Source organism: Dendrobates tinctorius, unplaced genomic scaffold (assembly GCF_039654945.1).
Source record: "Dendrobates tinctorius isolate UK_male_01 unplaced genomic scaffold, ASM3965494v1 ptg000143l, whole genome shotgun sequence".
In the NCBI taxonomy this organism is placed as follows: Eukaryota; Metazoa; Chordata; class Amphibia; order Anura; family Dendrobatidae; genus Dendrobates; species Dendrobates tinctorius.
The window spans coordinates 6,166,699-6,192,850 of NW_027361810.1; the positions used below are offsets into that span (position 1 = coordinate 6,166,699).

The following is a 26,152-nucleotide window of genomic DNA, read 5'->3' on the forward strand; positions in this document are numbered from 1 at the left end:
AAATCCGAGGGTCGGCCGCTGTCAGAACCTGTTCTATTGACTTGAAGTGTTTGAGGAATAAAATAAAGTGTCAAGTGTGAGTATTGCCTGACAGACCACAATCTGTATCTCCCATAGCGCTAGTCAAAGGTTTAATTATTTTTAATGAAGGTGGTTTGGTTTTTTTTTTTCATAATTTTACATGTTTGGAACAATGTTGTTTTTGCAGTGGTTAAGTAACAACAGTTATAAAAAATTGTATCCATATCTTTATTAAATAAATGCTTTTTCATGACAAGAAAAAAAAAAAAGTCGAATGAGTAACATAAATTATACGATGAATAAATAGTATACAGCAATCTTCACTTCTGTAATAAAAAGGTGAGATTTTTTTTTCTTTTTATTAAAGTACAAAAGGTTAAAACAGAACGTACAGTTTCCATCGTGTTCAGAATTTCTAGACAATTTTTTTTTTTTTTTTTTTTTAAACTGTGTATGAGAACCCTCAGTCTGTACACCTGTGAAATCTATGAATAACTGCATTGTAATGATGGAAGGAAAAATAACAGGAAAAACACAAATACAACAACCTGTAAAAAACAAACCATAGTGAATATTGAAGTACAAGAAAAAAAAACAAAAAAAAACAAAACAAAAAAAAAAAAAACACGGAGGAGTCTGGTTATTGAAAAGGCAGAAAAATTGATGCCAATGAAGCAAATGTGTTTTCACAAAAGTGAATATTTAAAGAAAAAAAAAAAAAGTCTTGATGTGAAGTCCACGGCTGGAGAAATGTGAATAATTTTTTTTGTTTAAAAATAGTGCAAAAATACTCCTGAAATAGTGGTTAAAAAAAAAAATAAAAATAACAAAAATATTACACAAAAACAAGGCTATATCGCCGCACTAAATGATATCACTTTCACAATTTTTCTTGTTACTCCACCTGGAAACATTCTACAACTGGCGTCAGCACATTCGAAAATATTTAATATATATATATTTGAAATCGAAGTGTGAATTCTGCATTGTGGTTTGATGCTCTTTCCTCCCTGTCACTGCTCCGATCAAGGAAGGGCGACGCTGCGCTGACAATGGATTTGCATTTGCTGAAAATATGTATATATTAAAAAAATATTTTATAAACTAAATACACAACGGATTTACTTTATTAATGTTTTGGATGAGAATCTGAAATAGGAAAAAAAAAAAATGTAGAAGTGTATTTTTAAGTTGCTTTTCTAATATCTTCAAACTAAGGATAACTTAAGAAAGTTTAATTGCAAATTCTATTAAAAGAAAATATTGGAAATAAAAGAACCTCACAGACCAAACTATTTTGATATTCACTTACTAATTCACAAACTTTTGCTGCCCCAAATTTTATTTTCGAGGTTATGTGCCCACGTTAGCGTTGTTTAAACGTTCAGGAAACGGATCCCCTTCCCAGAAAACGCGCGTTTTTGATGTGTTTTTTTTCCACGCATTTTCTGGGAACATTGCAAAAGGCTAAAAACGCTCAGCAATGCGGAAATTAATGAGCATGCTGAGTTTTTAGCCGCTAAGCGTTTCCTGAGCGTTTAAAAACGCATGCATTGGCACAAAAAGCCAAAAACGCATGCAATTTAATGTGAAGCTTCTTTTAAGCGTTTCTGCAGCATCTGAGCCGGCAGAAACGCTTAAAAAAAACGCAACGTGGGCGCACAGCCTTAAACTTTCTTCTGCAGTACGACTTCTATTACGGACCTTTCGGCTATAACTCAGCAGCCATTTCGTAGATAGAAAAATTTCTAGAACTTGGCGTTTTTGTGACATTTAGGGTATGTGCACACTCTGCGGATTTTTCCGCTCGGTTTTGGCTAAATCCGCAGGTCAAGTGACCTGCGTTTTTGGTGCAGTTTTTGTGCTGATTTCCCCTGTGTTTTGACACCTGCGGATTCCTATAATGGAGCAGGTGTCAAAAGGCTGCGGAATCCGCACAAAGAATTGACATGCTGCAGATTTAAATCCGCAGAAAATCCTCGCGGAAAAATCCGCAGCGTGTGCACGGCGTTTTGCATTTCACATAGACTAAAAGGTAGTGTACAACGCAGCAGAATCCGCACCGTGTGCACACACCCTAAAAGAAGCCCCAATAATTCTCCGCTTCGGATCCATCCTGTCTCGCCTACAGAGACTTTGCGCTTTCTACTGTGGAAACCTGCATGAACCATTTGGAGTCGGACATATCGGCCACCACTGATGTAAGATTAGCTGTGCAGAAAAATAAAAAAAGGTCCTAAATAATGAAAACTGAAGACCAACGTTCTAACCTAGCGGGGGAAGGGAAGGGCAGATACTTGGAAATTATCATTTTGACCATTTAAATATAAACAGATTAAAAAAAAAAAAAGGAAGAAAAGCAACAAAATCTTAAAAGTGTTTTCCACCCACTACAGTAGAAGTCTAAAACAAAATGACTTTTTAGTCTCATTATTAGGCAGCCTGTCAGGTGATGTACAGCGATAATGTTGTGCGCCCCGGGCAGCGCCCTGGAACCAAAGTTTAGATGTAGAAGCCGCATTATGGCCAAGTAACACAAAGCCATAATACTGCACTCGCACTTGTCTGTGGGCCCATAGTGGATCTATAAATCCATACATAATAAAAGACGTGCTCCACTGGATGCGGAGCCATTATCGTGTCCATGAGACCCAAGAGCTAGCGCTCATCACCCTTCCCATCCATGACAAGGTAAGAGCAGAAGTGATGGTATTTTCTCAATGCTTAAAGCCAGCGGTGTTAACGCAACATTTTTTTTTTTCCGCCAGGAGTAATACAAAGCTTTCAAGAAAAGGCGTAACACAGATCAGAGAACATTCAGAAATTGCATCTCCCAAGGAAAAATGACCAATCGTCTATGAACAGTCTTACAGAACACCCAGGGGGGCATTCGACTTTGTCAGAGTCTTTTTTTTTTTTTTTAAATTTTTTGCAAAGTTCATGTAACAACTCATTGTCTTGCATTTTCCATATAGAGATTAAAAGGCAGCAAATTAAGGAATGCCAAGCGCAACCATCAGCAATTCTTCTTAACGATACATGTGCCAGTCACTCAGTTGTGTCAGCGGGGAGAATGGAGGCGTCACCTGCCGTGCAATCCCCAAAAGCAGAGGCTTGGGTCCAACTCAACTTGATAACCCTGAACGCATTACTTTCCATCTCCGAGGGTTACATACTTTGTGCTCTTCAGCCCGCACCAGCGGCTCGTCCAGCAGGTCCTGTCCTTTTACATTTTTGTCCCAATGAATGGCAGATTCCATGAGACGCGTCACCAGGTCGGTCCGGATATATAATCTTCAGAAGCCTCCCTGCTTTATGGACAGTTCTCCATCCGTGTCACCTTGGAAAAGCGTCACAAAGCTTCTCAAAAACTTCCCTATGGCTTTTTAGGACTTAGAAGAGTGGTATCTAAAGCCTTCATTTATTTAAAGCTCGAGTCGCCGGACCTTCTCAGAACTCACGAGCCGGCAAGTAACCAACCGTCCTTGACTCACGGAGCAACTCAGGGAGATCGACTCAACATTAAAAAAAAAGTTGCAGCTTATAGCTTATGTTTTTCAACAAACTATTGAATCGTCAGGAATAAAAAAAAAACAAACAAAAAAAAAAAACAAGGAACAAAACAGCACCAATATCTACTTTTAGTGCCCGACTGCCCTTCAAATAGTGAAAAGGAACCTGGACCAGCGGGTGAAGCCTTCAACAAAAAAAAAAAAAACAAAAACCACAAAGCTGAAAAAAATGGGCAAATAGTTGGCAAGATGCTTTGGCAGAAAAGGATGGGAGCTTCTTCTATTATAACAATAGAAGCAAAAATAAAATCCTAATATATATATATATATACACACAATTATATATTAATAAAAAAAAATGTCACAGCTTTTCTGCAAATAAGGCATGGGATTTATGACTGAAGAAAAAAAAAAAAAAAAGCGCTAAAGAACCTGGAAGGATTCTCTACAGACCCAGCTGTGATGAAAGATGTAAGTGACCCTGTACATTTTATTTTTAGATTGTAATGGCACAAATTATACAGGGTGTTGACTGGCACCAGGAGTCACCTATACCATGCCCACACGTGACACGGAGTCAGTGAGGAGTATTTATAGGAACAGATCATTCTCTACATATGGAGTGCAATTTTACAAGTGTCCTGTGCCCATAAAAAAAATAAAAAAAATAATTAAAGTGACAGGTTAGAGATTTCTAGAGCCTCAGTCAGTGAAAAGCCAGCGAGAACATCACGTCCTCAATTATCCATCACCAAGGTCTCCACCATAATGGAGAGCGTCTGGAGCCGCGGACGAGGCGCGAGATGCCGCCGGCTGTCGGGACATGATGACTAATTGGTCATCTCTTGTAAATAATATTGATACAACCAAGTACGAGAACCGTATGGAAACAAAAAGATACATTTGTGAACCTAAAGAATTCATACAATATTCCACGTGTGCTAGGACCGGGGACAGCGTGGAGTCAGCATGGGCTTATGGGACCTTCCCCCGTGGTCAAAAAAAGGGCAAAAATAAGACAAATTCTAAGCAACGGAGCGCGTCCCGGGGCGGCCAGACCTCCTCCCTCTACTCTAAAGACTTTTACTTCTTTGTTACCTCAAGCTTTACATTGTTTTTTTTTTTTATACTGAAGTCCTCGTTTCCTCGGCTTCTTCATCATTGTCTTTTCAATACATCTTCTGAATCTTTCAAGGTTGAGATGAGGAAAAAAAAAATTTTTAATTTTTCTTTTTTTTTTGTTTTTCAGAGATCCTTGTGGACATCCCAAGACAAAGTAACAAAAAAGAACACAAGTGATCACGTCCGTCCAGCCATTGCGGTCATCGACCGGGGAGTCACTCGATTATGCTGCTGTCAAAGCTGTGGCACTGAAGGTCCCCAGGGGCGTAGTCGCTGCCTGGAAGCTTCAGCCCGTACTTGTCTACACACCAGCAAATTCCACGTTTACGGCCCCTGGAAGGTTTACACTGTCGGAAAGAAAGGAACAACACTGTCAGAAGACTCCATCGTATGAACACAAACAGGTTTATAAAGACGCAAGTCTGATACCTCAGTGAGTTTATAGAGGACCCATCACCTATACAAGAACATAGCTAATATAATACTGCCCCCTATGTAGAAGAATATAACTACTATAATACTGCCCCTATGTACAAGAATATAACTACTATAATACTGCCCCCTATGTACAAGAATATAACTACTATAATACTGCCCCTATGTACAAGAATATAACTACTATAATACTGCTCCTGTGTTCAAGAATATAACTGCTATAATACTGCCTCTATGTACAAGAATATAACTACTATAATACTGCTCCCTATGTACAAGAATATAACTACTATAATACTGCTCCTATGTCCAAGAATATAACTACTACAATACTGCTCCTATGTACAAGAATATATCTACTATAATACTGCCCCTATGTAGAAGAATATAACTACTATAATACTGCTCCATATGAACAAGAATATATCTACTGTAATACTGCCCCTATGTACAAGAATATAACTACTATAATACTGCCCCCTATGTACAAGAATATAACTACTATAATACTGCCCCCTATGTACAAGAATATAACTACTATAATACTGCCCCTATGTTCAAGAATATGACTACTATAATACTGCTCCCTATGCACAAGAATGTAACTACTATAATACTGCCCCTATGTACAAGAATATAACTACTATAATACTGCCCCCTATGTACAAGAATATAACTACTATAATACTGCCCCTATGTACAAGAATATAACTACTATAGTACTGCCCCCTATGTACAAGAATATAACTACTATAATACTGCCCCTATGTACAAGAATATAACTACTATAATACTGCTCCTGTGTTCAAGAATATAACTGCTATAATACTGCCTCTATGTACAAGAATATAACTACTATAATACTGCTCCCTATGTACAAGAATATAACTACTATAATACTGCTCCTATGTCCAAGAATATAACTACTACAATACTGCTCCTATGTACAAGAATATATCTACTATAATACTGCCCCTATGTAGAAGAATATAACTACTATAATACTGCTCCATATGAACAAGAATATATCTACTGTAATACTGCCCCTATGTACAAGAATATAACTACTATAATACTGCCCCCTATGTACAAGAATATAACTACTATAATACTGCCCCCTATGTACAAGAATATAACTACTATAATACTGCCCCTATGTTCAAGAATATGACTACTATAATACTGCTCCCTATGCACAAGAATGTAACTACTATAATACTGCCCCTATGTACAAGAATATAACTACTATAATACTGCCCCCTATGTACAAGAATATAACTACTATAATACTGCCCCTATGTACAAGAATATAACTACTATAGTACTGCCCCCTATGTACAAGAATATAACTACTATAATACTGCCCCTATGTACAAGAATATAACTACTATAATACTGCTCCTGTGTTCAAGAATATAACTGCTATAATACTGCCTCTATGTACAAGAATATAACTACTATAATACTGCTCCCTATGTACAAGAATATAACTACTATAATACTGCTCCTATGTCCAAGAATATAACTACTACAATACTGCTCCTATGTACAAGAATATATCTACTATAATACTGCCCCTATGTAGAAGAATATAACTACTATAATACTGCTCCATATGAACAAGAATATATCTACTGTAATACTGCCCCTATGTACAAGAATATAACTACTATAATACTGCCCCCTATGTACAAGAATATAACTACTATAATACTGCCCCCTATGTACAGAAATATAACTACTATAATACTGCCCCTATGTTCAAGAATATGACTACTATAATACTGCTCCCTATGCACAAGAATGTAACTACTATAATACTGCCCCTATGTACAAGAATATAACTACTATAATACTGCCCCCTATGTACAAGAATATAACTACTATAATACTGCCCCTATGTACAAGAATATAACTACTATAGTACTGCCCCCTATGTACAAGAATATAACTACTATAATACTGCCCCTATGTACAAGAATATAACTACTATAATACTGCTCCTGTGTTCAAGAATATAACTGCTATAATACTGCCTCTATGTACAAGAATATAACTACTATAATACTGCTCCCTATGTACAAGAATATAACTACTATAATACTGCTCCTATGTCCAAGAATATAACTACTACAATACTGCTCCTATGTACAAGAATATATCTACTATAATACTGCCCCTATGTAGAAGAATATAACTACTATAATACTGCTCCCTATGTACAAGAATATAACTACTATAATACTGCTCCATATGAACAAGAATATATCTACTGTAATACTGCCCCTATGTACAAGAATATAACTACTATAATACTGCTCCCTATGTACAAGAATATAACTACTATAATACTGCCCCCTATATACAAGAATATAACTACTATAATACTGCCCCTATGTACAAGAATATAATTACTATAATACTGCCCCTATGTACAAGAATATAACTACTATAATACTGCCCCTATGTACAAGAATATAACTACTATAATACTGCCCCTATGTACAAGAATATAACTACTATAATACTGCCCCTATGTACAAGAATATAACTACTATAATACTGCCCCCTATGTACAAGAATATAACTACTATAATACTGCCCCCTATGTACAGAAATATAACTACAATAATACTGCCCCTATGTTCAAGAATATGACTACTATAATACTGCTCCCTATGCACAAGAATGTAACTACTATAATACTGCCCCTATGTACAAGAATATAACTACTATAATACTGCCCCCTATGTACAAGAATATAACTACTATAATACTGCCCCTATGTACAAGAATATAACTACTATAGTACTGCCCCCTATGTACAGAAATATAACTACTATAATACTGCCCCTATGTTCAAGAATATAACTACTATAATACTGCCCCTATGTACAAGAATATAACTACTATAATACTGCCCCTATGTACAAGAATATAACTACTATAATACTGCCCCTATGTACAAGAATATAACTACTATAATACTGCCCCTATGTACAAGAATATAACTACTATAATACTGCCCCTATGTACAAGAATATAACTACTATAATACTGCCCCTATGTACAAGAATATAACTACTATAATACTGCCCCTATGTTCAAGAATATAACTACTATAATACTGCCCCCTATGTACAAGAATATAACTACTATAATACTGCCCCATGTACAAGAATATAACTACTATAATACTGCCCCCTATATACAAGAATATAACTACTATAATACAGCTCCTATGTACAAGAATATAACTACTATAATACTGCCCCCTATGTACAAGAAGATAACTACTATAATACTGCCCCTATGTACAAGAATATAACTACTATAATACTGCTCCTATGTACAAGAATATAACTACTATAATACTGCCCCATGTACAAGAATATAACTACTATAATACTGCCCCCTATATACAAGAATATAACTACTATAATACAGCTCCTATGTACAAGAATATAACTACTATAATACTGCCCCCTATGTACAAGAAGATAACTACTATAATACTGCCCCTATGTACAAGAATATAACTACTATAATACTGCCCCTATGTACAAGAATATAACTACTATAATACTCCTATGTACAAGAATATAACTACTATAATACTGCCCCCTATGTACAAGAATATAACTACTATAATACTGCCCCCTATGTACAAGAATATAACTACTATAATACTGCCCCATGTACAAGAATATAACTACTATAATACTGCCCCCTATGTACAAGAATATAACTCCTATAATACTGCTCCTATGTACAAGAATATAACTACTATAATACTGCCCCATGTACAAGAATATAACTACTATAATACAGAATTGCTTTTATTATGTTGGCGTCTTACTTGTTTTCTTTTGAAGAATCCTTTTCTATCACAGTTGGGAATATAAAATGCTCTGGGGTGCACACGATGTGACATTTTCATGTCTTGCATGACAGTTTCCATTTGTCTGCGGCAGGGGCCCTAAAAATAAGAGCGACCATTAGAGAGTGGAGTGAATGGATTGGCCATGGTTATTGCGGTCATCCATGAGGGGGGCTCGGTCATCCATGAGGGGGGCTCGGTGCACACGGCGACGTTCACCACACTTGGGATCTGTGGACGGGTACAGGTCTCATCAAGCATCCAGCACTCACCAGCTCAGACTCGATGCTGTACTCCGGAGAGGAGAGGGTCTGCGCTTTGTTCTCTACTGGTACAATCTTTGAGACGGTTTTCTTCTTCTGCTGAAATATGTTCAGAGCTCGGACCTTCTGCTCGGAGACCACAGGTAACACTTTACGGGAGCTCGGCTTCTGGTGCAAATGGTCTTCGGTGTCTGAAGTTGTTGGATCTTCCTCTTTCGATTCTCGCTCTAAAAGAACAACAAAACATTGGGAATATGGATTTTGGGGGACGCACAGGCTGATACAAAGTGTATCCTCCAGTTATAGCTTAAGACCATGAAAGACTTAGAAGCTGCCGGGGTTTCTTTATAGCATTTACCCTCATTTCTGTATGGATTGCACTATTGAAGCTCGGATCTAGGTTGACTCTTGACTAAGTGAAGCTTGCAAACTAATGCTCCAAAAAGTTTGTGCTTCGGGGGGGGGGGGGGGGGGTCAATGTTTTGAAGTTGACTAATCTCATAATAAAAGTTTTTGAACTTTAGAATGAAGCCCAAACATACTTAGCAGAAAACATAGAAGCCCTGAGGCATCGAGTGACCTGACTACATTAAAACCCGTGACCCCTGCAAGGCTTTAAAGGGAAAAAAAAAAAAAAAAGAAAAAAAAAAGAAAAAAGAGAATTGAAATCCAGCAGCAGAGGTTGAGAACACTAGAGGGCGACAACGCCCAACACTTCGCACAAGTCGGTCTCAGTCACCCTCTCTTCGGATTATTACCCTTCTCCAGGACAAGCCCTTTAACGCTTTGTCTAGTCCATTTCTTTTGAAGAATAACTGACACAGGAGGTTTTTCATAACCTTTTAGGAGTAATGTTGCCCAGTTTGTGACCGGAGTTTATTAGGATGAAGAAATTCCTTTAGATTTCCTAATAAACATTTTTTTCTTTGATACATTGTTGCCACTTGCATAGCTCAGTCTTATCCATCACTAGATCGCTGCCTTCAGGACCCGCTCTGGGGCCAATGCTGGACCCTTCCTGTTCACATATCCAATTACTACGAGGAAGGGTGCTGCACTTCTAGCAGTTGGGTCCCATGAAAAGTGACAGGATTGCTGCAAAAAGGAGCCTTTATTTTATAAACAAAAGTGTTTCTATAAGGTGAAGGTTTTGATTGGCCACCAGAGGACCAGATGATGCACTGGTGGGTCCAGGTTCTGGCACAACAGAGCCCAAGGGAGCCTTAATAAAAGGCCATATTGGTTGTCATCCAAATTTCTAATGATGGTTGAGTCTAAAAAAAATAAAAATAATGGCAGCCATTTTCCAGAATACTGCCACTTCTGTCCACTGGTTATCTCTGGTATTGCAACTTAGCTCAATTGACGCATAAACAGGTTGTGTCTTTTTCCACTTTACATTTGGGATATATGACCGGAAAACCATAAATATTAATAGGGTCCGATCAAGGTTAAAATATTTAATTCAGTCGAGCCACTTTTTTTCTTTTACGGTGTAGGATCCTAGAGCAGAATACACTTTCCTATACCGATACTCCTCTGCTCCATCCCCGACTATAACCGTAGACCCAGTCTACACAGAACCCAAGCTGCAATACTACACACGACCTGTAGGCAGGAGTGGCGCTAGTTTTAGATAGCAGGCAATTGTGTTTTTCTAATCTTGGAAAACTTAAATGACACGATCTTTGCAGCTTGAAGTCGATCATTTAATCCCAGATTATTCCAGAACCGCCCCAATCATCCTTTAAGACAATATTTAAAGACGGTATTAGGAGTCGGGACCATTATTCCCATCATAGACTGGAGACCCCCTCCTCACTTTCCATTCTCTTGTCACCATGACCCTGCGGTCAGCTATTCAATACTTTGTGAAAAGAGCGATGACATTCACACAGCCTCCTTAAGTATCCAATTCTGCCTCACTACCCCCAATCACAAAGCCAAGAAAAAACAAAACTCAATTACGGCCCCCTCAATAGACCCCGCTCCTTTATGCTGTAGGGTGCAGCATGAACCCGGGGTCTGGGGTCAGGGCGCTGAATGGCACAGAAGGGCGCTGTAATGAAGATGACACTTAGGGAGGGAATGTGTAAGTAATAATGGCCCCGCATTCCCTCCTGTCCACCTGGACCCCGCAGACAAGTAACCACAGCTGCGGCCCACCAGCCGGACATCTGCTTCTGGACTACCTGCAATATGAGCCATGGGGTCCCAGCTCTCACGCTCCATGATGTCAATAGTGTCACCAGGTCCACGCCCAGTTGGCTAAAAAAAACTAAAACTTCCTTATAACGGAGGCCATATCTCAGGAACGGAGAGGAGCAAGAGCAACAGAAGGACATCGCTGGAGTCCGGAGAACAGCGGCATTTACACCAGGTAGAAAAAAAAACAAACAAAAAAAAAAAAAAACAACACACATTTATGGCAAGTGACAGGTCCTCAAAAAAAAAAAAAAAAAAGAAAAAATATATATATATCTCACACACATACATGCCAGATCTCCTCACTTTATCTAGTGGCGGGGGAGATCCTGTGAGCGCTGCAGCCAATCAGTGACGCCGAAGCTGGAAGGTCCAGTCTCCTCACTCTCTCTTCTGCCCCAGAAGGAACACCGAGTCTGAAGTCCATGGCCTCTGATTGGCTGCAGCAAATCACGTGAGGTCTCCGGCCAGAAAAAGACCCCTGGGGGGCATGGCCTGGAGAACAACAGGAGTGCAGTGGGTGACTAAAAAAAAAAGACCCCTGGGGGGCATGGCCAGGAGAACAGGAGTGCAGTGGGTGACTAAAAAAAAAAGACCCCTGGGGGGCATGGCCAGGAGAACAACAGGAGTGCAGTGGGAGACTATGTATTTTTTCCCCCTTTGAGGACCACCTTGGGCTCATTTTTGAAAAACACAATATTGCAGTGAAACCCGTCGTGATACAAAGTAGCAGAATGTGGCCGTACAGCCGGCACGCTGCCGGTATTGTGGCTCGTAGCCATCATTGCTTACTGGAGGCCATGTTATTACAGAATTCCTGGTCCCCCCGAGAAAAACAGGACAGCGGCAGGTAAAATCAAAGCAAAATGGGGAGACGCGACGCAGCCTAGGTGTGATGGCTACAACATGGCTGCATCCAGTCTACAAGCCGTAGGATCAGGTGCTCCATGTCCACCGCCAGCAGAAGGGAGCACAATACCCACCAGTGCGCATGGCGGCGGAGTGGATGCTCTCCAACGTGCTCTGTTTTAGATTTGCACACACTCCTTCTCCGAGGATCACAGACCCTTTCATTGCCAGGGAGGCTGCAGCCGTGGATTTATGGCACCTCTGGGAGAGAATGGGTGCAGCCACAGTTGGTCCTCTATTACACAACCATGACCCCGACCAGAGACAAGTAACCTTGTTCCACGTGCAGCCGTGAGGCACACAATCCCCTCTTGTTCAGGTCCTGGCCTCCACTCGCAATTACGTGTTGAAAAGCATGGACTGTTTGAGACATACAGGATTTGTCTAGCTTTACATGGGATTCGGAGTAATGGCCCGAGTGTTCTGGCTTCTCACCAGTCCCAAGCCTCCATTTGTAAGCCCCTCGTGCCACTCACTGCCCCCTCCTTGCCAAACCATTTTTATTTGGGCAGATGCCATGGCTCGCACAAAAGCAAAGCACGTAACAAAGTCACTGAACGTGGCACACGGTTCTCTAAGATACAGATTTAGGTACGGGTTGCGGGAGACCAGTAGGTTTCAATATGGACAGCTGAGACATGCCTATCAGGCGCAGAGTAAAATGGTTGATATGAAAATTTGTAGAGATATTCTGGTGGACTATGTATGTGCGGTGGGTGGAACGAAGGGGGTAGTTTCAAATATTTACAGGGATTTGTTACATACCTTTCTTAATAGATTTCCCATTAAAGCAAAAGAGAAATGGGAGGAAGAGGTGGGAAGGATAGAGGAGGATATATGGGAAGATATCATGACATATATTCCTCAGTTATCATTAAGTGAGCCGGGTAGACTTTCACAATATTATGTACTTCACAGAGTATATAGAACTCCAGATAGGCTTTATAGGGCAGGGTTGCGACAGACTTCTGAATGTCCTAGGTGTCGGTCTGAGGGAGCGGGGATTCTGCATATGTTATGGCAGTGTACGAGACTGAATGCATACTGGTTGGAGGTGGGAGAAGCAATTGGGAAGTCGTATGGATGTACAATCACATGGGATCCTGTGGTATGCATTTTGGGTTATGTAGAGGAGATCCAAGTTCAAAATCATCATAAACTGGCCTTAGCTAGATTATTGTATGTTGCACGTAAACTGATTGCCAGACACTGGTTGAGTGGAGAGCCGCCGACTCTGCGGGAATTTTATAGACAGTCTGATGTAGTTGTTAAAATGGAAAAGGATATTTATAAGAAAAGGAAAAGAGTGAAATCTTTTGAATCACTTTGGAAGCCATGGGTGGAGAGAAACTGATTCCGGAGGGATGCTGTTTAAACGTGTAAGCAATGGATGCTAATGTCTCATTATTGGCTATTGAGGATTTAAGGGAGGGGGGGGTGGAGGGAGGGAAATGGGGGATTGGTTTTATAATGTTTGTAAATATGTCTATGCTCCTTTTTTGGACACAATTGTGTGCAATGTCATTTTGAATCTTGTTAATAAAAATTATCTGATTTAAAAAAAAAAAAAAAAGATACAGATTTAGGATCCTGAAGGGCAACGTATGGCCAGTCCCAGAAACAAAGTGATACGTATGTGAATAATGGGAGTATGGATGGAGAAGAGCTGATTGTGCCCCATTCTATCAGCACAGCCCATTCCATATTGAAGGGGTTGGACTCCGAAAAGCTAAAAAAGGGACCAAAAGGCTTGAGGATCAAAACGGTGCAGTGGCAGATTCCGCTTTCCACCTTTTACAAAAGGATTACCAAAATGATTGGCTACTGGTACAGAAAGCAAAAATAGATACTTCTAACGTTCCTCTCCCGTTAGTGATTGGTCGCAGCGGTGATGTGCTCAGTTGACGTGACGTCACCGCTGCAGCCCAAACACAGAGCAGAGGCAGGGATCTGGATCTGTGCAGAATGAGTATCATCTGCAATTGTTTTACTGGTATCTGATCATAGAGAGACCACATACCTAAACAAACACAAAAAAGCTGATGAAGATTTGGAATACACCCCAACTACTGGAAAAAAATACAAAATGGCTCAGCCAACCACCGCTCACTGCCGGGATTGCCTCATTAGATCAGAGGAGAACAGCACCATCAGGTCAAAAGTTTGGAGAAGTTTCTTTAACATTTCAAAAGTTTTCTGAAAGTGCAATTACTGTTTGATATTAGGGGTGTTGGGAAGAGATGAATTGCTGGATGTAATCGTGGCTCAGCCATGGTCAGGTCGGTGGTTTCTGACCGTGAACAGGAGCTGCGCAAATTTCCGGAGCTCCCGGGTTCCCCGATATGGTGTTTGATTCGTCAGCCTGGGAGTCCACCATCTGTGCGGAGCACAAGTAACGTGTCACCAGTCCCTTAATCATAAGCTGAGCTTGGGACCCCAGAGGGTAAGAAAATTATGGCAGCTCCTGTCCTTGGGCACAGAGCACCGGCCTGGACTATGTGAAGCCATCCACCGACCTCTAGTGTTGATGTTATATCAAAGATGTGTTTGGTATTGTTTTTTTTTTTTTTTTAAGGTCCTGGCATGAGCTACTACTGCAAGAAAGATGTCATAGAATGGTAAAGTTGGAAGGGACCTCATGGGTCATCTGGTCCAACCCCCGGCTCCACAGAGAGTCTATTCTCATAAATGTAACATTTTTTATTACCAATGTTTCCAGTGTCGGACTGGGGTGCCAAGGGCCCACCAGTAACATTGACCTTGGGGGACCACTTTTCACCTGCATATAAATATTACACCACCCTGGTTCACAAGTTTACCTGTATCACTATACAGTAATAAACTGGGCAGTTTGGATGATGAATGAGGAGATGCTGCTTTTTCTGTACAGAGTGAATCAAGTGGATTATGCCAAGTACTGCCCATACAGTAAGGTTGGGGGCCCAGATCTGCACAGGGGCCCACCGGAAGATTCCCCTGTTCCCCTATGGGCCAGTCTGAGCCTGGATGTCTCATTGCCAGCTTCTGTATCACTGCTGGAACAAAATCAGATGTAGCGGAAGACAAGAAAATCAATCACAAAATGCAAAATGTGCCATAAGTATTCATCTATGGAGTGTCAATATTAGGAGAGAGAACAGTCAAAAAGTATTAGCAGATGCAACAAAGTGCAACTTCCACAGAACTTCAGATGTTGCGACTGTCCTCTTCCTGGCCCAGACTTGACAAACGCCCATTACACATGATCCCCTGCTTGATGCTCTTGACTTATCATGAAGAAACGGCTTGATCGGTGGTGATCCACGACTTGGCATCACTAGAGCAAAGGAACCTACTGAAGATTGTGCCGATTCGCCCTTCAGCTTGGAGACCTCCAATGTGGACGCTACTCCCTCATCTGTCAACTACGGAAGAACCATCAATGTCTGATCTCCAAGTAACAGGCCAGAGTCCCACAAAGGAAAACTTGTACCATGTTCCTATGATGGGTAATGATTACTAATGAGTGTTATCAACCCTTGTGGTCAGTTTAAAGCTATGTTCAGACATGGTGTTTTTTTGTTGTGTTTTTTCCTGCAGGCAAAACCTTCTCTCTTGGCAATAAAGAAAATGATTACAAAAAGCGGGCTTTGCTGTGTTTTTTTTTGTGCCTCTTGTGCATGCTGATAAAGTTTAGAGCCCACCGAAAAAAGCACGATGCAACTGCCTTGGATTTTTGCATCAAAAACTCAGCAAAGACTGACACGTCCAGTTTTTTTGCACTCATTGTTTCAATGGGTGAAAAAATGCAACATGTGAACACAGCCTAGTCCACACAACTTTTCCAGTGGATCTGATGGCTACGTCCTCGCAAATCGCTCAATTTTATAACTTTTACAAACTTTATGGATCATGCTTCATCTCAAATCTTGTGACTGATAAAATAAAGCAGTGGACTATATATATTCCCATCCCTTGAGTTAACTTGCAGATGTTCCCGGCAGGAAGGACGGTGCAGCGAAGCCTCCTCTAGATTATCAGAGCAGTTTTTAAATAGCCCGTGTGACAGCTCGGGGGTCGGAGGTCACTGGGATGACATCAAATAGACTCATCTCTCTGTATGTCCAATTTCACCATGGATATCAGCTGTGGAAACATGACCTCTAGTATCTGAGAGACTCAAACAAAATCAGGCCTCATTGTCTCCTCTGCACACACACCTGCTGTACTGCAGCCCCTGCACCCCATCAGCAAACACCGCACCCCCGGCCATCCTGCAGCATAAGCAACAAGCTGTCAGGGTATTACTGCCCCGGGGCTCTGCCCTGGAAGCCACGGCCCTCATACGGTCACAGAGGGGGCAGAGCAGATGCAAGGAAGGACCTGTATGTCCTCACAGCTGCTGGGCTACAAGCCTTATATTCTGCATGGCCATATCGCGCTTTTATAGCTGCAGCCGGTGGATAAATGCAATGGATGCAGCTGTGTAGATGGATATAAACCAGACACTACATAGAGGGAGCTTATTAATGCTTCTAGGGAGACATAAGGAACTGCAAACCTCAGACCTCAGTCACTTTCTGAAAACTTTGGTTTTAAAGGGGTTGAAGGCTCTACTTTTTCTGAAGACACACTTTGTAACTTTCCTCTGAGATAAGGGGTTTCCCAGTTGTGGGGCAGTTTTTTTTCCAAGTTACGGTTTTAAAATAATATAGGTTTTACTAGGTTTGTACCATTGCAGCAGGGGGCGCTATTGCATGGAGGATTATGGGAAACAGCTGCTGACAGTAGTGGTGGAATGTGGTACTGCAGCTGATACAGAAGTGATTTGTATCTATTTAGTATACAACTCCCAGAACTTTTCCACTTTGGCGCCAACTCCTGTATAACTTCAATAACTTGGGGACAATGAACGCCGCTCCTTACAGAGACAGCATCTCTCTACGTACATTTACAACTGTGAATTGGACTCGTTAACACAGGTCAGAGCAGGAGAGGAAGGGGTTAAAGCAAGGGGCTCCCCATCCACATCCCTGTCTCTTCTTTCTCATTACCATTTTTTTGTCCTGACTCTGCAGAATCTGCGCCCCTGCCCCCAACACACCTCATTCTTTCAGGGAAAGGGAGAAAGGAAAGAAGGAAAGACTGTAGACTGCGCCATGCAGTCATAAAAGGCATTTGTTCCCCTCCATTCTTGAGGCGCAGACAAGACCCTCGCCATCGCCCACCCCTCGCCTCCCCATCAGCTGATCCTGAATATGTCTAGGAGACAGTGGTCACACAATATCCGGTTTCGGAGCGTTGCGTCACCATGTGCAGTCTCCATAGGCCTCCATATAGCAAACGGCTGTTTGGGCAGAGTTCATTGAAAAGAAGATTCAAAAGAACAATCGCCAAGAGGTAAAATGTCACCGACAGACGGACAAGTGTGATGGAGCAATATAAAAACTGCACAACTCGGGAGAAGAAAAATCTACGCCCATGACAATGTGCAAACTACTAATACCGCCACTCATCTTTGGTGGACAGCGGGTTAACAAAATCAGAAAAATAAAATCTTTAAAAAAAAAGGAAAGAACAGGTTAAACACCGTCTGTATAATTCTCCCATCAAATCTTCAGTTTTGGCAAACTCTTGACTAAGCCTTGATTACTGATACAAAGTAGGAGCTGCAGGCTATATTCTGTGTTATACAATCCAAGCTTACACTACCGCAAGAAAAAGACGAATAAACTCGCAGGAGAGAAACTGGAGCCGGGTGTGTGGAGAACCTGGCCGACATCAGGATCCCAGCACAGACGATCTGTCATATGGCTAATATATACATATGCCACACATGGACAATTGTACAACAGAGGGCAGTATTACAGTATTTAGATCCTTGTACATAGGGGCAGTATTATAGTAGTTATATTCTTGTACATAGGAGCAGTATTATAGTAGTTATATTCTTGTACATAGGGGCAGTATTATAGTAGTTATATTCTTGTACATAGGGGCAGTATTATAGTAGTTATATTCTTGTGCATAGGGGCAGTATTATAGTAGTTATATTCTTGTACATAGGGGCAGTATTATAGTAGTTATATTCTTGTACATAGGAGCAGTATTATGGTAGTTATATTCTTGTATATAGGGGCAGTATTATAGTAGCTATATTCTTGTATATAGGGGGCAGTATTATAGAAGCTATATTCTTGTACATAGGGGCAGTATTATAGTAGTTATATTCTTGTACATAGGAGCAGTATTATGGTAGTTATATTCTTGTATATAGGGGCAGTATTATAGTAGCTATATTCTTGTATATAGGGGGCAGTATTATAGAAGCTATATTCTTGTACATAGGGGCAGTATTATAGTAGTTATATTCTTGTACATAGGGGCAGTATTATAGTAGTTATATTCTTGTACATAGGGGCAGTATTATAGTAGTTATATTCTTGTACATAGGAGCAGTATTATTGTAGTTATATTCTTGCATATAGGGGGCAGTATTATAGTAGTTATATTCTTGTATATAGGGGGCAGTATTATAGTAGTTATATTCTTTTACATAGGAGCAGTATTATAGTAGTTATATTCTTGTACATAGGAGCAGTATCATAGTCAGGGGCGTAACTACCACGGTCTCAGCAGTCGCCCAGGGGGAGTCAAGGGCCCGGCCGGGCAGACCATAATATCTCCCAACTGTCCCGATTCTCGCGGGACAGTCCCGTTTTTGACCCCCCCCACGTCCCGCTCGGGAGTCTATTCTTCCTGCACTGCACTGAGCCGCCACGCCCCCCCATGTACCCCATCCTCGCCCTCCCAGATAGACCCACCGCAGCCCCCCACAGCCTGCAATGACGTCCTAGGCTGTTCTTTTCTGTGCGCACAGGACCTGTGATGAGGTCACAGGAAGGGAGGAGTCTGGGGGGGTCACATGATCAGGGGCCTCCTTGTCAGCAGGACTCTGCTGTGCTGGTTGTCATGGTGCTGGATGAGATAAAGTTTCTGTGTGGGGTCAGGAGGGGTTTACAGTGGGGATGTAGCAGAGCCGCGTGTGTGCGAGGTGTGCGGAGCAGAGCCGTGCATGTGCGCAGCCGAGCCGCGTGTGTGCGGAGCCGAGCCGCGTGTGTGCGGAGCCGAGCCGCGTGTGTGCGGGGTGTGCGGAGCCGAGCCGCGTGTGTGCGGGGTGTGCGGAACGGAGATGTGCGTGTATTTTGGCATGGGGGGGCCCCCCCATTTGAAAATTCGCACTGGGGACCATAACTTTGTAGTTACGCCACTGATTATAGTAGTTATATTCTTGTACATAGGGGGCAGTATTATAGTAGTTATTTTCTTGTATATAGGAGGCAGTATTATAGTAGTTATATTCTTGTACATAGAGGCAGTATTATAGTAGTTATATTCTTGTACATAGAGGCAGTATTATAGTAGTTATATTCTTGTACATAGGGGGCAGTATTATAGCAGTTATATTCTTGTACTTAGGGGGCAGTATTATAGTATATTCTTGTACATAGGGGCAGTATTATAGTAGTTATATTCTTGTACATAGGGGCAGTATTATAGTAGTTATATTCCTGTATATAGGAGCAGTATTATAGTAGTTATATTCTTGTACATAGAGGCAGTATTATAGTAGTTATATTCTTGTACATAGAGGCAGTATTATAGTAGTTATATTCTTGTACTTAGGGGGCAGTATTATAGCAGTTATATTCTTGTACATAGAGGCAGTATTATAGCAGTTATATTCTTGTACATAGGGGGCAGTATTATAGCAGTTATATTCCTGTATATAGGAGCAGTATTATAGCAGTTATATTCTTGTACATAGGGGGCAGTATTATAGTAGTTATATTCTTGTACTTAGGGGGCAGTATTATAGTAGTTATATTCTTGTACATAGGGGCAGTATTATAGTAGTTATATTCCTGTATATAGGAGCAGTATTATAGTAGTTATATTCTTGTACATAGGGGCAGTATTATAGTAGTTATATTCTTGTACATAGGGGCAGTATTATGTTATTATAGTATAGTAGTTTTGATCTGGGTGCCTTATTTTTAGTTGGAAATTGCACTAAAAATGGGTAAACTATAAGAAAACTACTTTAGCAAACCTTCTGCACTTAACAGTGGCAAATTTTGCAAACTTCAATACCAAACAGCTTTAGGCAGAGGTGTACCTCTTCATGCCCACTACCTTTTTTAGAATAAGGCATTGTAGGATTAGACAGTCATAACCAGCTCTATAATTTATAGCCAGAAACTTGTCCTGGAGCCTAACAAGATACGATGAACACAACACTGCCCCTAGTGGTGACAATGTATACTGCAGAGATCTTTCTCTAGAACAAACCTTCCATATGATATATGCACATGAACCACTAATCTATAAAGGGTGCAGTGGTAGGAGTCCCTTTTTTAAGACACATACAGCAGTTTAAGCGTCAATAAGCCATGTCCACCGTTTAATAAGGCATAGTCTGCATGCTGACTCTTGTTCAAGGTGCAATGCACAATGGCAGGAAAGTCAGCACAATCCTTGACTGACACCATTCTGCTTTTTATTATCCATAAAGAGTTACATAAGAAATTTGGTGCCAGCTATACCTAGCTAGAAATGCTGGGCGGGCAGGCTGCGAGCAATAACGTAGGTGGAACACTTGTAGCTGTTAACCCTTTAAGTGCTGCAACAAACACATGGTGCAGTAAAACTGCATTAATTGGCTTCTAGATGGAGAGTATTTATATAACATAGCAATGAATTCATTAACCCCCTATTGTCTTGAGAGAGCACCAACACACATGCCATAGTGCTGTACAGAGAATGCACTCAGGTCATAGATACAAGCAAAGACCAAAATACAATGAATTTGACTCAAAGTCCATTGAATTGTATAGGACAATTGTCAGGTAGATGGAGCCATTGTTACTGGGGGCTGAGGAGCAGAGGTTTGCAGGAGGTGGGACTCTCAGAAAAGGATCATCAGCCAATTTTAGTGGGGAGGGGACCCATAGAGAGGATGATTCCTAGACAAGGACACTAATAGGTATGGCCCCTTCATTCCTCCAGGGGGTGATGACCGCTTAGTTAGGGGACTTTTCACATTAGGAGGTTATTAACCAATAAAATAAAAAGTCCCCAAACTTCTCATGGACCCTTGAGCTTAAGTGACAATGGAATATATACAATGTATCTATGGATGGGGAGAACAGTGAACATTCCATAGTTATGAGGCTTTTGGCCACAAAGAGTTAATCTGGACCCATCATCTATGTTATCACTGTATACAAGCATGTGCACCCTGGTGACAGCAGTCAACACTCCCTTCAGTCTGGCAAACGAACAGTTAAACATCGGAAAACTTCCTCCAAACCTTTCTGTCTGCAGCTTGGTATGAGATTAACATTTTTTTTTTTTTGGGGGGACAAATGCTGCAACCTGTGATCAGTCAGTGCAGAAACCCAGCAAACAATGACACTTAACTATTTCCAATGCAAATCTGGGACATGCAAAATAAAGTGAGGTCACTACTAAGCAGGATTAACCCTTCACTGTCCCAGGTTATGTATACCTCTGCATCTCAGAGGGGACAGGACATGAGGAGGCGGCACATCATATATTGGGAAGTGTGGAAAGTAAAGTTTACAAACTGAAGTGTAACATTAGGCACTGATACATAGCCCACATGACACCCCAGGACATCTGTATGCCATGAATCTGGGGGTGAGAAGGTTGTGCAAAGTTACAGGTTACTATCTTTGTGGGCACAATTTGTGCAGAAATGGTGAAAAAAGCCAAACCTTCTGAGATGGGATTTGATTGACAGCTGTCATAACAGTAATGATTGACAGGTCTCCTACAAAGAGCAGGCAAATAAAAAAGAAGCAGATAAGAAATCCAGGTGCACTCACCTATTTTGACCTGATCCCTGTAGATCTTCTCATTGAGGCAGACCCCCCTGCCATGGAGTAGGGCATGCAATGGTTTTTCTTCCCCTTGTTTAGGAAGACAGCGAAGCCCCCCAGCACAGCGCTCAGTGTACACCCCACAGGACTGTCCCTCTGCCAGGGCACAGGTCCTACAGCAGCCACAGCCTGGCTCCTTCACCGTCTCGCAGCCCACAGGGGTCGGTGGGCACATGGACATTGCCTTCTCATCACAAGGCTCACAGTGCACAAAAGAGCCCAGACACTGGCAAAGCCCAAGGCACAGGGTCAGGAGGAAGCAGACAGACAGGATCATTGTACAGAAGATTTGGGAGGGGGATTGCACAGTGCTCCAAATACTGAAGGGGAATAAAAAGGGGGTGTCCCTGCAAAATAATCCAAAATGTGCCAACAACCAACAATGCAGTCCCTTCACTGGCACCAAAAAAAATAAGGGAAAGCCTGTAATATAGTTTACAAAAAGATGCAAACTGCTCACCCCCAGGAAGCTGCTGCTGTCCCCATGCACACCAGCCAGCAAACACTTGGATGATACCTGTTGCTGCAGCCAAGTCTATGGTGCAAAGTGTACAGCAGGTTGGGAAAAAAAAAAAGGACATAAAAAAAAAAAAAAAAAATGTGTTCTAGATCACAAGCTCCTCTCCTTGTATTGCATGCACAGTAATCCGGTAATATTGCTGCGAAAAGTCTCCTGCAAATGCAAGAAAAAAATCTTCAAGAAAAAAAAAAAAAAAGTATTTATAGAAAAAAAAAAAGCTTTTATCTTCCTAAACCTGCAGTCTGATTAAAATCTTTACTGGGCAGAGATTTCCTCACAAAAATTGGGTAAAAAATGTGATAAAGTCAGAAGAAGGCAAATACTTTGTAAATCTCCCAACAGTTGTACCCTGCAGAACTTTCTAAAGAGACTGATTACTGAGAAGCAAGCTGTCTTTTAAATAGACTACTCCTGGCTGCCTGCCAGCCTTAAACTGCAATTCGATATCACGACAGCCAGGCTGAATAGCTGCCAGTAACCAGGCAATATAGTAGAGCATAATATGACCAGGTCTCTCATTGTGGATTAACCCCTTGTTCCCTGCAGCGGAGGAGCGAACAATGAAAGCTGCTCCCTGACTTCATTCTTCACTTTTTTTTTTTTTTTTTCTTCTTTTGACCATCAAACTTTTCATACACTTCTTGCAGGAGTCAATTTTTTTTTTTTTATCTCTCTTTTCTTAAGGGTGGATTGAAAGTTTCTTAGAAATCACTGAACTGTTTTATGGGAGCAGAACGTTTACCCCCCAAAACGTGGAAATCCCGAGTGCAATGGGTTAAAATAAAGTTTCCCTTCAGCCAAGGAATGTGAACATGTGGACTGTGGGGTAGGAAGGGGTTAACTCCAAGGAGCAGCCTGCAGGTTTCCTTTGTACAGAGCTGCAACAGTTTCCCATTTATTAAACGTTGTTTGTTTGTTTGTTTCTTTTGTGTCGAGTTTTGTTTGTATCCTGTTGTGAATTCTATGTGATTGTTGATCTGGGAGCGCAGGGGTTAACCTCCTGTGATAAAACCTCCCCATAGCCGGAGGGCATCTGAAAATAGTCCCTTAATATAGAGCATTATTGGCAGAGGTGCTGGGCAAGGTGAAAAGTACTGGGCTGGCAGTAAAAAGATAATGCACAGAGGAGGGTGCCAATTTGGGTGGAGGAATTAGCCTAAGTCCTTTAAGTGGATCTGCGCTCACTTACAAGACATAAGGCTCCTTATTCCTCAGGTTATTAAAAACATTGGGCAGCAAGTTCCAGAAATGAAGCAGATTTGCTTTTAGGACTGGGGGTGACTTTGACAAGTGAGTCTGCTGAGTTAGACAGACCCTGGAAGAAGGAGGAGGAGGAGGAGGGTGCCAGGACTTATGTTATTGGAACAAGGCGGGCTGTATAGTCACTATGGATCAATGCTGTACGACATTAAACACCCAGACGCCTGTGACATGGCGGCGGGCGCGGGATGCTTTGTGGCAATGGCAATCTCCTCTCCGCTCTCCTGGCTCTACCCTGTATCTGTGTATGGAGGATAGACAGAAATAAGTGCTTCAGCCGTATCAGGACCCAGATGGGGCATAGCCCAAATAACAGGGTGCACATCATAAAGAGTGTACTGAACATTAATGGGAGTTCACTTTTAAAAAGGGCCAAAAATAACAATACTCAAATATAATATGTGGCGTCCTATTTTACAGCCCAAATTCAGTTCTCCACAGGATTATTCTGGGCTGGAGGCAGCTTCCACCTGCAGTGCACAATAGAAAGTTGTGCAAGCTTAGCCCCTCCTACCTATCTTAGCCGATCCTCTCTATTTTAGCCCCTCCTCTCTAGCTAACCCCTTTCTCTCTAATCTCTCTAAGCAGTCTTCTCTAGCTAAGCCTCTCCTCTCTAGTTCAGCCCCTCCTGTCTCGTTAAGCCCCTCTTCTGTAATCCCTCCTCTCTAGTTAAGCCCTCCTCTAATCCCCTTCTCTCTAAATCTGCTTTTCTTATTAAGCCCCTTCTCTCTAGTTAAGCCCCACCTCTCCAATCAAGTCCCTCCTCTCTAAATCTGCCTCCTAGTAAGCCCCTTCTCTTTAGTTATCTTCTCCACTCTAGCTAAGCCCCTCTTCTTTAGCTAAACACCTTTTCTGTAACCCAACTGTCCTCTTTAATTAAGCCTCTCCTCTCTAACTAAGCCCCTCCTTTCTAGCCTAGTCCCTCCTCTCTAGTTAAGCCCCTCCTCTCTAGCTAAGCCCTTCTTCTCTTAGTCCCTCCTCTCTAGCTTAGACCCTCTTCTTTAGCTAAGCCCCTCTTCTTCAGTTTAGTCCCTCCTCTCTAGCTTAGTACCTCCTCTCTAGCTAAGCACCTCCTCTTTAGCTTAGTCCCTCATCTCTAGCTAAGCCCCTCCTCTCTAGCTTATTTCCTCTTCTCTAGCTAAGCCCATCCTCTCTAGCTTATTTCCTCTTCTCTAGCTAAGCCCCTCCTCTCTAGCTTATTTCCTCTTCTGTAGCTTAGTCCCTCCTCTCTAGCTTAGTCCCTCCTCTCAAGCTAAGCACCTCCTCTTTAGCTTAGTCCCTCTTCTCCAGCTTAGTCCCTCTTCTCCAGCTTAGCCCCTCATCTCTAGCTAAGCCCCTCCTCTCTAGCTTATTTCCTCTTCTCTAGCTAAGCCCCTCCTCTCTAGCTTATTTCCTCTTCTCTAGCTTATTTCCTCTTCTCTAGCTTAGTTCCTCCTCTCTAGCTTAGTCCCTCCTCTCTAGCTTAGTCCCTCCTCTCTAGCTTAGTCCCTCCTCTCTAGCTTAGTCCCTCCTCTCTAGCTTAATTCCTCCTCTCTAGCTTAATTCCTCCTCTCTAGCTTAGTCCCTCCTCTCTAGCTAAGCCCCTCCTCTCTAGCTAAGCCCCTCCTCTCTAGCTAAGCCCCTCCTCTCTAGCTAAGCCCCTCCTCTCTAGCTAAGCCCCTCCTCTCTAGCTAAGTTACACCCCACACTCATTACCAAGACAAACTGGGAGGAACTATAAGAGAAGGTCCTCATTTTTTCAGATTCCTTCAAAACCTTTTGTTCTCAGACCTTCCGGAATGTCTTCCCATACAGCAAGTCAGTGTTAAGTTTATTTTGTGTTTCTTTTCTTTTTCCCCAATTTATTTATTGGATTAGGGTCCCTTTAAAATGTACCTGTCAGGAGACAGCTGCACATAAAATAATGGACATCGGTAATCAGAAGGGGTGGCGAGATAGTCTGCAGGACACATTGTATCAGTGTGAGGAGGAAAAGTGTCACATACTGCTGCGGAACTGATCCAGGCAGTAAATGGTTAATATGGCCCATGTGACGCTAATTTGGCCATGTCTAGTGGTCGGGTCACGTTGGGAGTGGTAGT

At 41.7% G+C, this 26,152-nt stretch overlaps 1 protein-coding gene across 1 annotated transcript; it reads right to left on the reverse strand.

Moving 5' to 3' along the window:
- Nucleotides 1-225: 225 nt before the first annotated feature.
- Nucleotides 226-23,283, reverse strand: IGFBP5 (insulin like growth factor binding protein 5). The gene is made up of 4 exons (XM_073545361.1): nucleotides 22,238-23,283; nucleotides 9,243-9,460; nucleotides 8,950-9,069; nucleotides 226-5,002 (listed from the first exon to the last, which is right to left on the reverse strand). The coding sequence occupies exons 1-4, from the start codon at nucleotides 22,566-22,568 to the stop codon at nucleotides 4,871-4,873; spliced, it is 801 nt and encodes a 266-aa protein (XP_073401462.1). The 5' UTR covers nucleotides 22,569-23,283; the 3' UTR covers nucleotides 226-4,870.
- Between the last annotated feature and the right edge of the window lie 2,869 nt (nucleotides 23,284-26,152).

Coding starts and splice junctions, on each gene's coding strand:
- IGFBP5 (XM_073545361.1), bottom strand. CDS start 22,568: ATGATCCTGTCTGTCTGCTTCCTCCTGACCCTGTGCCTTGGGCTTTGC. Junction 9,461..22,237: donor CAGGGATCAGGTCAAAATAG/GTGAGTGCACCT, acceptor TTGTTCTTTTAG/AGCGAGAATCGAAAGAGGAA. Junction 5,003..8,949: donor GATTCTTCAAAAGAAAACAA/GTAAGACGCCAA, acceptor TCTTTCCGACAG/TGTAAACCTTCCAGGGGCCG.